This window comes from Dermacentor variabilis, chromosome 5 (genome assembly GCF_050947875.1).
Source record: "Dermacentor variabilis isolate Ectoservices chromosome 5, ASM5094787v1, whole genome shotgun sequence".
NCBI classification, from domain to species: domain Eukaryota; kingdom Metazoa; phylum Arthropoda; class Arachnida; order Ixodida; family Ixodidae; genus Dermacentor; species Dermacentor variabilis.
Genome location: NC_134572.1, coordinates 79,315,387 through 79,328,148, shown reverse-complemented (window position 1 = coordinate 79,328,148; position 12,762 = coordinate 79,315,387). Strand labels below are relative to the sequence as shown.

Genomic DNA, 12,762 nt, shown 5'->3' with positions numbered 1-12,762 from the left:
TAGGATTCACTGGACATATATGAAATCAAGAAAGAACAAAAACATCTGACAGAATTGGAATTTCCAAGTTTTTTTTTTGAAATATCAAGCGCAGAATGTTTGTACGAACAATTATTTACGGCTCTCAGAAGTAGCACTGCATTCAACAGTCTAGTGCAACAACGCCTGTGTTCGTTTTCTTTTGAACTTGGAAATTATAAGCTGTCGCCAGGCAGGCATAATGCTAATATTATCTACATACAGACATCCTTATCTAGTTCTACCGAAAGACGCGAGCGACGCAACACGCTTGTGGTGTGCTGACAAAGATCAACAGATTAAGTAAACCTAATCGTACCCTAATTTGAGAAACCAGCGATGTGTGCATGTGTGCACGTGTGAAACTAGTCATTTTTTTACCTTATTTTCTCTTCTTCTCACCGATTTTGAGTCCAACGCGAACAAGCTTCCGAGACTGATTTCATACGTGCAATAACAGTACCGAAAAGAAAGTTCGCTTTCAATCAGCAGCTTATAACGGCCGTAGGTCGAAAGAGGTACTGCTATCTTGCACATCAGTGACTAAGCAGAACTATCTCTCGTGCTCGCGGCGCGCGGAACAGAGCTTCCGAGAGATAACGTCCTCTTTATACCTCACTGTGTCCGTGGATATTTTGCTAATCACAAGCCCTGACAAAATTTAATCTAATCTAAGCTGCATAACGCATCACACGCACGCGGATGACGTTGTTTGCGGATGCAGCAACGACGCCATCCAACGGTGTGTATGAGTGTAAAAGTGGCGCGAGGGGCGCCTTAGACTCCAAAGCGAAAAAGCAAACGAAGGTCGCACTATATGTCCGTCGCGTGACCTATCAGCGCACTCATTCCAAGAAACGTTTTCCACGTGCGCGTTTTATTAGATATACCTATATGCACGAGAAGGGAGAGATATGGAGGCGATGTGAAGTAACAGTGGCAGCTATGAAGCTGTTCTCAACGTTTGAGCATTCAGGGTCGATATAAGACGTAACGACTATATTCTAATGCCATTGCTTTTCACGTATTATCAGAAGTTCGAGCGGCACTCCGCCTATATTAGCAACAGGATTGGCCAGTCACGAACAGTGAATGATAAGAAAGGAATGGAATCTAGTAAAAGGAATCGTTGCTTTATAACGGCTCAGTAATTATTTGACGACAATTATAAAGCAGCAACGCTTTATGACCTGATCGACGACCGATTTCCTGTTCAAATCTGCAACTCAGCTTTGCGTCCCAATGACATTAAGAAATAAGAAAGAAGTGGTATAAAAATGTTTGTGCATTGGTGACTCATAATACACTGATTTCATTCTGGTCCCGCTAGAATGTGCTAGGCTAACATTGAGAACAAGGTGCATAAAAAAAAAAGAAGATGCGCATACAAGAACTTATGGCAATCATTTGCTAAATATGCTCTTGCTTTTGATTTTTAGCTTTTTGAGTTTCCATTTCGAGACTTTTGTGCGCCAGTAAAACATATAACTTTGCAAGTAATTACCAATCTGTAGTTCTTTCGCTCACATCGTTAGATTTAGCTAACACTATTAAAAACATGAGATTATACCGACTTTAGAAGATCGGTGATCTTGGCCAAAGGGAGATGACTTTATAAATAATCAAGTTCACGCAACACTGTTTTCAAGCTTAATCGGCAGCACGAAAATGTATAAAAGAAAACTGTACCAAGATTACGCATGTCCTCAACGAAAGGACAAACAAGTAACTCATAAAAATTAAAGCTGTTTCGCGAAGAGAGTCGTTAATATTTGCTACGATAATAACGGGAAAAAGATGCCTCTGAAGCCGTGTTTTGTAATATGATGCCCGAACGGTGTAATGGACAGCGAGTGTGGTCACTTGATACATTCAGTGCAGCTGTTGCGAAATGGTCAAAACCATGACTTGCAACTTCCGCCAACATCCGCTCCAGTATAGCGAACGAAACATGTCCGGCGTACTCGGTTGTTCGAAGCAGACGTTCACAATGCGAGTGGGCAGGCAACCAAGACTGAGTCATCGGTCCCTTTACACTCGTCGATTTATGACTTCCGATAGGATGATGCCATAGTGAAGGCGTTACACGTAGATATGTGTGCAACGCGTGAAACATGTATACACAGGAATCTGCATGTGATAGGATGCAAATACAATTGCACACGACGTCAATGGAGCTGACCGCACGGCACGTGTGCTACCTGGAACACCGTTGTCGAAATCAAGTGGAGCAAGAGATAAAATAAAAACAAAACAAAATAAAGTGTGCATGACAATGGCGCTCCAAAGAAAGGGCACGAGTACTTAAACAGCACAGAGGCAACTGTCTCGTAGGGTGACTTGTATCAATATGCACGTCAGTTTCCACTGCTATCTCCCATTACAGATATATCAGCAATCGAACGCAAACATCTGCTTCGCACTTCTCGCTTCCTCGTACTAGCTGGGTTTCGCTCTATTTCACTATTCACGGTGGCTTGGTCTCTCAGCTCTCAAACAATTGTGTCTATGTAGACCACTCCAAATCACCGTCTCTAAGCGTAAACACATGATGCTATCGAAAAGAACAATAGGTTAAGGTAACATCGGGTGATGCCTGAAGCGATGACGCCACGGTTTCGATCCAAAGGTTTTGCGTTTCAATGAATTATGCATGAACATTATTCATATACCTTTAATGTTCGATTTAAACCTTTGAGGTCTCCTTATGGGTTACTCACACGTCACTGTAACATAGCAGCGTTGACACATAGTTACGTAGTTATCAAAAGTAGGCGTGACGTGAAACGAAAGTGTAAGCATTAAATCGCTCTTTTATTTGCATCATTTCTGCTCCAAACTGGCGCATGTTCAATGCTGTGACCATAGTACCTGGCTTTGGCTGATTCGCCGGCGCATAGTGATATACATAATTTGTTCGTGTGATAAAGATTACAAGCACTTAGCAATTCCTTTTATTTCCTCGAATGGTAATTGACTGGAACGGGTTGCCACATTCTGGCGATCAATGCTATAATGCTGATAGGCTCGGGAACGCATTGAGATCTATCTGGTTGATAGAGTAAATGTTTCCTTACGTCATGCACTTTCCAGTCTTTTGCTCTTTGCTCTTGGATAAGAGCAATTGGATAAGACTGTACCAATTGCTGTTGCATACTACATTCTTCGTCTCTTATCATGCCCATTTTCCCCCCTGTTATACAGGTTAGAATTCAAACGCTTTCTCTTACGACATCGTAGTTTGTCGTTCTGCACGTCTACGGTTTGGAAGTTGCTCGTGTTTAAACTAAAATCGATTAATATTATAATCACTGGTTATTAATTTTCAGGCTTTCTTCCCCCTCCTTTTCGCATCACATCTGCCAAAGCGAGACAGAGTCCAGTACCCTACACACTCGGCTATGTCTAGGAGTAGCCATTACAAAGTATTTTCATTTTTGGATTGGAACTGGGGGCCGATAACGCAACGCGTCACAACTATGGTAACGAGGAGACCCTTGAACACGTGCTGTGTAACTGTCCTCGCTACAGTGCGCGGAGACGATCGCTCGTGACCTCGCCAGCTCGAGTTCATCACACACCATTGCCGGAACAAAGTACTTTCGAATGTCTTCCCCGAAGCCATCGCAGCAGTGGGCGATGAAGGCACTGCTACAATCTTTAGGTAACCCAACCTGCCAAAACTGATTTAGCCTTGATTGTTGTTCACTGTGATGCACGTGATCCTGTGCTGGTGGTAGTGTACGGTGATCGTGACCGGCTGCGATGTGCCTGTGCCCTCTGTCTGTCTTTCTCTTTTTATCTTTTTACCCCCTCCTCTCCATTGCCCAAAGTAGGGTAGCAAACAAACTATTTTCTGTTCTGTTTAACTTCCCTCCATTTCTCCTCTCCTATGCTCAAGCGCTCTCGATGGAAAGTACAAGTATGTTGGCTGCTGAGGTCCGATGAAAACACTCATGTAGCCAAATAAGATGTTAGCCTTTAATTGCTTAGTCTTGATTGATGATACTAGATACATACGTCAACGTGAAGACGATAAGTTGAATAAGGCAAGAAATTAAGTGCGCTCCACGTTCTAATGCGTTTCTTCCAAAAGTCGAGGTGCAGGTCTACCCTTGCACAACTTTCCTAAAGTTAAATGTGTGATCGAAAGAAGATGGAGCAGTAGCGACTATAGCAGTGAATAAACGCCTAAATTAGCTTTCGATGAGCCATACCTGCGTAACGGGTTACAACAGGTTCTGCAGGCTCGGTAGACCAGTGATGCCTTTTGTTTTGTCAAAGAATTCATTGTCTCACCTGTAGCTTCGATGATTCTTCCTTTTACTTTTCGTAGAGTTGTGGAGAAAGAAAGTTAGGCATTCAGCACGAAGTCTTAGCAGCCAGTTTATAAGAATTTTTTTTTCAGATCTGTTCAAACGTTGAAGTAGTTTTTCAAACGAACCCTTGCCGACATGAATATAATGCGATGTGACACTATGGCTGCAGGAAGCCATAAGAAGCAGGGTATATAATTTTACTTGCCTCCTGGAACATATTCAGTTCCTAGTTTCAGTTAGTCGTCGGGCGCCTGCAATTGTTCCCGACAAGCTGCGAGGACGTTTTTCCATACTTGTATACCAGTCTTAGAACCAACCTTAATTGGTCAACTTGCTACAGCTAACTCCAAGCGCAAATGTTGTTGATCTGGCTGTTGAGATGCGCTGGTATCTGGGCAAGACAAGTCCAGTAGATTAAATACGATCGGTGTGAAGAAAGCTGCCCAGTTTGATCTGTTGATATCAATGTTAACACCTCTTTCGGACTGCCGGTTTGCGTACAATACTTGCGCTGAAGTTTATAGAAAACTCCTGGTAGGCAATCAGTTAAGAAAACTGATAACAGGAATCCGTACTCGCTGCAGGACGCATATCGAGGCAGCAGAGTGGAGTCGTACAGTGCGACCCAATTAAACGCCCGCGGAGAAGCGCGGCAAAACACATTCGGACTGACAGCTGAAAGATATCCTACTACACATTGCTAAGACCAAAGGCGTAATTAAAGCATGGTGTACGAACGCGTCGGATGGTGTGGTTCCCGAAACTCGGCAGCTAGCTAAGAGAAGGGTAATGTAGGCTTTCTCACAGGTACAGACTCGACATACAAACATCTCTCGCCGGTATAGAATGCCTCACCAGAGGGTGCCGGAGATGCTGCGGCGGCGGCGACCGCCCTGAAAGCTGCGGCCGCGGCGGCTGTCTGCGCTGCCGCCGCTGCCGCATTGGCCGCGTTGCTCCCGAGCGGCGAAGCGGCCAGCCGACGCTGCTGTGCCCACGACGAGGGAGGCCCATGAGCGGCAGCGTTGGCCGTGGTGTCAGCCGAGTCACCGCCGGCGTCGTGCGGTGCGACTCCATGCGGCATCGCGATTATCGGCACAAGACCCAGAGCCTCGTCCTGGGCCAGCGACCGGCGCAGCGCCACTTGGGCCGCCATCACGCGCTGGCGCTCGGCGATCAGCTTGCACTTGGGGCACACACAGTCCTTGAAGCGGCAGTTGCGCTTGTGACCTCGCACGCGGATGCGGAAGCCGTGGTTGCGGCAGCGGGCGCACTTGGGGCCCCGCAGCTCGTCGTTTCCCCCTTGCTGCTGTGACTGCTGCAAGCGCTGCTGCTGCAGCGCGGCAGCCCTCGGCTGGTAGGTCCCGTTCATGGCACTGTCCTCCGGTCTCGGGTTAAAGCGTCAAGAGGAGAACCGAACGCACGGGACTGGTCCACCGACTGCCGAAGAGCGCGCGCGAAGTCGACTTGGCGCGTCTCGAGGCGCCTTGGGAGCCGTCGGGGCCGGGGCGAGACGGCGCGGCGCGCCACGCACGAGGAGGTTGGGTTGATGCGCTGTGCCGCGTGCTCGCGAGGCGCACGGTATCGTCGTTCGTTCCGTGTTTCCAACGGCGCGCGCAAAGCGCTGGAGGCGAGGCAGTCACGTGGTGGGCCGGCGCGCCCGCGACGGCGATGCCGCCTCGCGGCGCGCCGCCAAAGGATACGGCGCTTCTTTGTCGGACGGTCTGGCTACCGAAGAGTTCTGCCGGTAGCGGGAGTCCTTTTCTCCTCCTGCTCCTCATCTTGCCAAATCGCCCTTCTCACAGCGCCTTCTCAATAGACACGGTACATCTGGCAGCGGATAAGTGTCACGGCTCTCTCGCTAACACATGAACGATGCCCCAGTTTTTTGTCAAACCTATGCCGGCGCAAAGGAAAGGCTCAACTCCTGCGATAGAGTTTAGTTTGCCGAACAAGGTTCTGTTTTCTAAGGAGTGCAAGTTCCACGGCCCCACCTTTACGTAGCTAATCATCATGAAATTTAGCTTGTTCAACGAAACACAATTATAACAAGAGTAAAAACACACAAGTATTGGCGTCCGTCATCCAACAGTAATATACTTGCAAAGCGTCAGAGTGTGCACTTCAAGAGGTGGCCGATGCCAATTAAGAAATAAGCTTTACTTGATGAAATTTTAAGCTGCAGAATCTTCTAGTGTGGACTCATTCAAATCAGCCCAGTCTGCGCTCACTTTTCGGGAGGTTCACGACAGGAGGTCCACTGTTTATCACGGAAAATGCTTATTGACTGTGGGGTTTTATAGTTAGCCTTTCATTGGGGGAATTCCTTGATTGAATCGAGGTCATTTAATAATTTAATACACTGCAATCGCCGCGATGCGTCGTAAGCGCTACTTTACGTTCAGCTTCTGCGCGCACGTAGTTAAATCAAGGAGCCCATCCCCCACATACTTCTCCTTATTTTCAACTAGTGCAGCACATAAGCGCGTAGAGAGAGCTCCATGAAGAATTAATTCACTGTGTAATCAATTTCTCGACAAAACGATACTTCTTTTTATCGTTAGGCCGAGGAGCCCGTGTTTTGTTTGCACAACGTCGTTATCGCCAAACGTGATAACGATAGCAGATGGTTTCTGCTTTCTCTATTACTTCGCCACTCTGCATCCGAATTCTGCGAACAGCGCTTAAGAGGGATGGTGGCGGTAGTGGTGGATTGTAGCTACAGGCGTGTTTAGCTCGGCGATCGACAATTGCTACCTGGGGTATGTTACCACACGTTTAGTACTGACAAAGGCGTGACGTTGTGGTCACGCAGTGCGCTCTCCTTGCACCGGAGAGGCGGATTTCTCCCTCGTGTGAATACCGTTTTGGGAACGCTAGAAAAGGTGAAGCTCCTTCACCGGAAGCACAAGGTGTTGCAGGCATGCATGCCGAAGGTTTTTCTTCTGTAGAGAGAGGAAACGGACCGATTGTGTTCTTCAGTGCCTTCATTCGGCGCACGCCACAACGTAAAAAAAAAAAAAAAATACATGTTCGACCTGAGATCGAACCAACGGCCTTGCTTTCTTAATCTGCGAACTCTGACCGCTAAGACACGTCTCCATTTGTTTTTCTTTTAAATTTCACGCGAAAGGCAGTTAGTCCACGCAATACCTGCACTAGTCGCTCACAGGCGTCGACGGTTTTCTATAGAGGCTCACGCAGTGTACACCGTACCACAGGACCTGGTCGTGCACAGCCTGGTGCTGTGCGTCGATCGAGACGCTGTGATGTGATTTGATCTCGCTCTACAGAAGTGAGGCGTGTTGATTACGAGGAAGAAAGATCAATGAAAGGAAAGGTAATGAGGACAACTGGATGCGCGTCCTATTTGCTACCCTACACCGGGAGTAAGGAGAAATAGGATGAACAGAGGAAAATGGGAAAATAGTGAGCACTGCGAATACGCAAAAGATATGCGCAGGAATTGGCCAAGAAACGATGTTACTCTGAAAAGGCCACTATGCGGAGGGCTCGGCGACGGAGCCTGTCTCTCGTGACCTGCTTGCGGACAGTCAACAGCTCGCGCTGTTACTTCTGTTGATTTATGCAAGCTGCATGGTGTTTCATATTGCGGGACAGCCTCTTAACCTAGTCCTGGAGTTTCCAGGAGTTCTTTTGGTGGCACTGGAGTATTCCCAATATTTTCCATGATTGCAGCGGGGGGTTCATCTCAGGACCACGTGCGATTTACTAAACGCATTCAAGAAAGGCCCATGTATAGTTCCTGTTCCTATTAACTGAGTTGAGCGAAGTGGAGCCTGGTTATTTTGTTCATATCCGTGCAGTCTCGCCTCAGGAGGAAATACGACACTGAAAAGCATGGCTCTCGAGCAACAACATGAATAAAAGTTGCTCCAGTGGATGGTTCTATGGCTTACTGGGGGCTTACTGTAGGACGCCCATGAGCAAGAAAGAAAGAAGGAACTAAAGAAAGAAAGAAAGAAAGAAAGAAAGAAAGAAAGAAAGAAAGAAAGAAAGAAAGAAAGAAAGAAAGAAAGAAAGAAAGAAAGAAAGAATTACTAAAGGAAATTTAGTGTTCACGTGGTAATGAATGAAACAGAGCGTTAACCACAAGTTTTAATATTTTGATGCTATTTACGAAACGCAAGCTACCGGTCCGTTCACAGACCAAGAGACAGAGAATAATTTTTCGGCACATACTCTACGCGGTGACGTTAGCCCTAAAATAAAGGGTTTTGGCTTCGTTCCTAAGTCCACTACTTGACCTTAGAACTTAGGTCAGTGCCCCTGGGCTCCTAGTTGTCAAATAATTCGCCCTCGTGCTATGGTATGCTAGCCTGCTTTCTAGCTCAAATGGTAGCTCGACCGCACCGGAACGGCTGTGGTCGCAGATTCAATCCTTGCAACAGGACTAATGTTTCCACTGCGAAGTTTGCCTTCGCAGAAACGCGTATGGGTTTCTTTGTAGCTTCACGCTACAACGTGGTGAGTGGATGAGAGCTTTTGCTTTTCATGAACTGCCTCCACCTTGCGGGCTTCCGCAGACCTGGTTTGTCTTGGCTTTGGTGTTGCTGAAGCCAATGAAAAGAAAGAGAAAGCTAGACCGGATACTAACGTCGCGTCCAAATTGAGATACTGACGGATTGTAGTCGCGCACCAAAGATTCTCCAGGCATGATGCAAGTACAAATCGCGCTACAATATCTGTTCCTCGAAAGTCCTCTATATTTACCCCTTGTTCAAACAAGGAACAGTTGCTTCATTGAAATACTGATAATTGCTCGCTCAATAACTGCAGCCGCGCTGTGACTGCCGAACATCGCTACTGATAGGGGAATGCTGATTATGCTAAGTTGTGCTTCCGGCAACCAGTGTTTTTATTTAGTACTAGTGTTCTGCGATGCATGTCATGGTACCAATGCACCTAAAACAAGTGAACATTAATATCGCTTCCCGCATCCGACGTGTTCGAGCCAGTATGTTGCTGACGTACTGTTCACAGTGGTTGCGGGTGTCAGACTCCCCACAATCGTCACTGTCGCAGGTGTACGACCTATCTCAATAAGCGAGAAAAATAGAGAGAACCGAGGAGTTCGATTTTTGTTGGTTACAATCGCACGAAATGACAGACGAAGAAGCCAGGAAAATAGTATCCTTGCATTTCAATTGAGCATAACAATTAATTTTCCTATGCTCTCTACGGCTTCACTGATTGCACGTAATTTCGTGTGATTGTATCTATCTCAAAGAATTCGAACAAGTGTTTGTGAATGGCCCACCCTGCCACTGGTGAAACAGTAAAGTTGCACCGCAGTGCTAGAGGCTTTGTGGTAAAGGGAGCTTCACGCAGAGAGAGAGAGAGAGAATGATAAATGAGAAGCCGGGAGGTTAACCAGGACAGAGCCCGATTGGCTACCCTACACTGGGGGAAGGGGAAAGGGGAGGGAACGATTAAGAGAAGAGAAAGTCCACTGTCGATATCGCCGATGTGGTAAAGTTGTCTGCTCTATATCAACCGAAAGATGTTTCACGGAAGGGTTGAAAATTTATACGAGACAGTTTTAGACTTTGGGCGTGTTCAAGGTCGGGTAGCGTGGCTTTACGAGCGAGTGATCTCAGTTTTCTTGCTGCGTACGCTATAGACGAAGGTATCCGAACTGCTTGGGGCGCTATGGTGGCCGGACCGAGTGGCACCGTCAGCGAGGCCATTACTAACGATGCCACAATGATCTGGCAGCCAGCCAAACGGCTTTTATCGAGATGGTGGACTTCCAGAATCTCGTATACCTGTACTGGTCGAAAGCTTTTGGCGCAGTTTCGATAGCAGCCTCTGAGGGCATGTTTATTGTCATATAAAGACGGCCCAATTTTTCGGTTGTTCTCCAATGGCGTAACTAATTGTGGTAAGGAAGCGGTAAGTTCGCTCGTCCTCGATGTCGTCGCGTGCTACGCAACGAAATTGAGCCGGACTAATAGCATGACGACGACGCCCGAACTGCTCGCGGATAACACGGAGCCATCGGTGTAAATAGACCTGCCGTCACCGCGCGCCTCTTGTAACTACGGTGAGCACATGTGCCTCAAAGCCAAGGCGGTCGACGAGCTGTGCTAGGCGCCGCAAGGGAGGCACGAGTTCTGCCGCGGGTGAACAGTTATCCGCAAGAGACACGTGTGATCAGCAGTCGAACGCTAAAACGAAAGTATTGCACGTCATCTTTGTGCTGGCAAGGAAGCCAGACGATCAGTCATTATCCTTGATGGATGACGAATGTGTACTTTCAGAACGTGTACTCTCAGTGGTAATACGCATATGTCGTCATCGCATGATCTCTAGCAAATGACAGTCGTCGCTGCAGTTGGTGCGCACTGAGAGAGACATAAGCACATCCTGCGCACGTGGCTCTGTGGACTCTCAAGAGCGCGAACGTTGGAGGTGCGAGTTCAAGATCACTGCGGAATAGCGGTTGAGGATATTTTTCGCTTTTACGATTTCAAAAGAATGAACGAAGTGCCTTGTATGTGCATCTGTCAAAAAAAAAAAAAGGAAAAAAGAAACGTTATTCTTTCCTTTCAACGCCGACAGTGCTGTAACCATCGATATCAGTTGCCGAGTTGTACACTTACATTGCTTCCTTTTTTGCACGCTTTATTGGTCTGATTTTCTTACCCCGTTAATGTCTCCTTATGCTACTCCTGCTATGGCGGACGATGCTGGCAGTCACGATTACACTATCATTTAAATCTTTATACAACAGCTCTTTTAGGAGTACGAAATTGGGGCTTACGATAGTTCTCTGAGACCTACACGCGTATATAGCTTAAATCACTCTCTTATTTTTTAGCTTCGTCAGTCTCTCGGAAGTGCCATATTCGCAGTGAACAAGTGTGGTTTGAGTAAATTTGAGTCTCCTTAGTGGTCGCTAAACTGTGATAAGGTAAGTAAGTGTGAAAAGTGTTGACTGTATCTCCCTCGTGTGTGCGTGCGTGCGTGCGTGTGTGTGTGTGTGCGTGTGTGTGTGTGTGTTAAGCGCTCAAGTCCCTTTTTATTCATCTCTCTATCAGATGACCTTTTATACTCGCGATAATTTAAGATACCATGCATGCGGCAAGCACCTTCATTGCAATAGAAATCAGATAATCGATGTTTTCTATTGCAAGTCAAGGTTCAGTTCTTTCTTTCTTTTTTTAATTGCGTAATCTGATTCGGTAATCTGCGATTTTATGTTTCATTTTCTGGAGGCAATGAATCGAAAGTAAGTTCCTTATGTGACACCTCTACGGTAACGTTAAAATGCGAGTGATACGAAATATACGCGAAACCACGTGAAGAAATAATCCAGGAAAGCGCGCCTGTGTCCGGTCGTTTCTTCATATGGTTTCACGTGTTTGTCACCACAATAGGAACGAACCAACCAGCTCAGCAACATGTAATGATAGTGAACAACTGAGTTACTTCGAGACTCGACCGTTTCACGTGCCGTCCTATTCGTCCGGAATGTTCCTGAGGCACGATGCATGGTATGAATACCACCAATGCTAAAGATTTTGTCAACGCAATCGCCATCACTGCTTGGCAACCACTTCTCTTCTACTGTCAGTCGGCATCATGAAACTCTGTCGTTGGCACCACTGACCTGAAAGAGCTACCACGCGAGTGCATTGCTTTTAAGGCGACAAGCTTGCAGTGCTGAGCTCGAGGTCCCGGATATGATCCCGGCCGGGGCGGCCGTATTTCGATAGGGCAAATGAAAAAAAAAAAAACACTCTGGTGTACGCAGATTTAGGTGCTCAGGTGCAAGTGAAATAACCTCAGGTGGACAAAGTCACCCGCAGTCCCCCCCCCCCCCCCCTCCCTCACTACGGCATGCGGCATAATCAGATCGTGGTTTTGGCCCGTAAGACCCCGTAATTTAAATGCTTAAAGCGACGGGCGCTTACTTTATTAGTGTCGAGGTAGCACGGACCTCTACGAAATGCATTTCAACAGGACGCCCGAAGGCGTCCAAGCGGCACTTAAAATCAAACGTCGCGCCTCGAGTAGCAAGCAGCCGCCGTGACACCGCATTTGTTTTACGGCCCGGGATCCTGTCTATAAATTTTCCGACGGTGTCAGCGGAGGTGAGTGCGGTGTGTGCTGCTGGCTTTGCGCGCCGCTTCCGCGGCCGTTAACACGGCCATGTGCCCGTCGCGCATGGCGCGCCACCGGTCTTATCATTGCATCTAAGCCTTAAATAGGAACGTCTTAAGGTTTTCAACGCGCCGTTCGCAACAGCTCGCAGTGCAACAGAAGCTGCGCGCGTGAGATGGCGTTACTCCAGTGAAGCATTGTGCGTCCCATCGCGAAAGCATAGTTCTCGTTTTGAGTATATCCAGCGGTGGAGATCAGAGCAATGTCTTTACCGGTTTTCCCCAACTCTTCAGAGTCA

At 47.2% G+C, this 12,762-nt stretch overlaps 2 protein-coding genes across 5 annotated transcripts in view; one reads left to right on the top strand and one right to left on the bottom strand.

The window, feature by feature from the left end:
• Positions 1-12,762, top strand: part of LOC142582853 (uncharacterized) — a 365,477-nt gene that overhangs the window by 199,119 nt on the left and 153,596 nt on the right. The gene's annotated exons all lie outside the window — the stretch shown is intronic.
• LOC142582849 (uncharacterized) overlaps positions 1-12,762 on the bottom strand; it is a 203,115-nt gene that overhangs the window by 170,929 nt on the left and 19,424 nt on the right. The window contains exon 1 of one of the 2 annotated variants that reach the window (XM_075692930.1): positions 5,193-5,956. The exons of the other annotated variant lie outside the window; for it this stretch is intronic. Coding sequence (XP_075549045.1) covers positions 5,193-5,706 — 514 coding nt within the window. The 5' untranslated portion in view covers positions 5,707-5,956. Of the gene's footprint in view, positions 1-5,192; positions 5,957-12,762 lie in introns of those variants that run through there. 2 annotated transcript variants of the gene reach the window in all.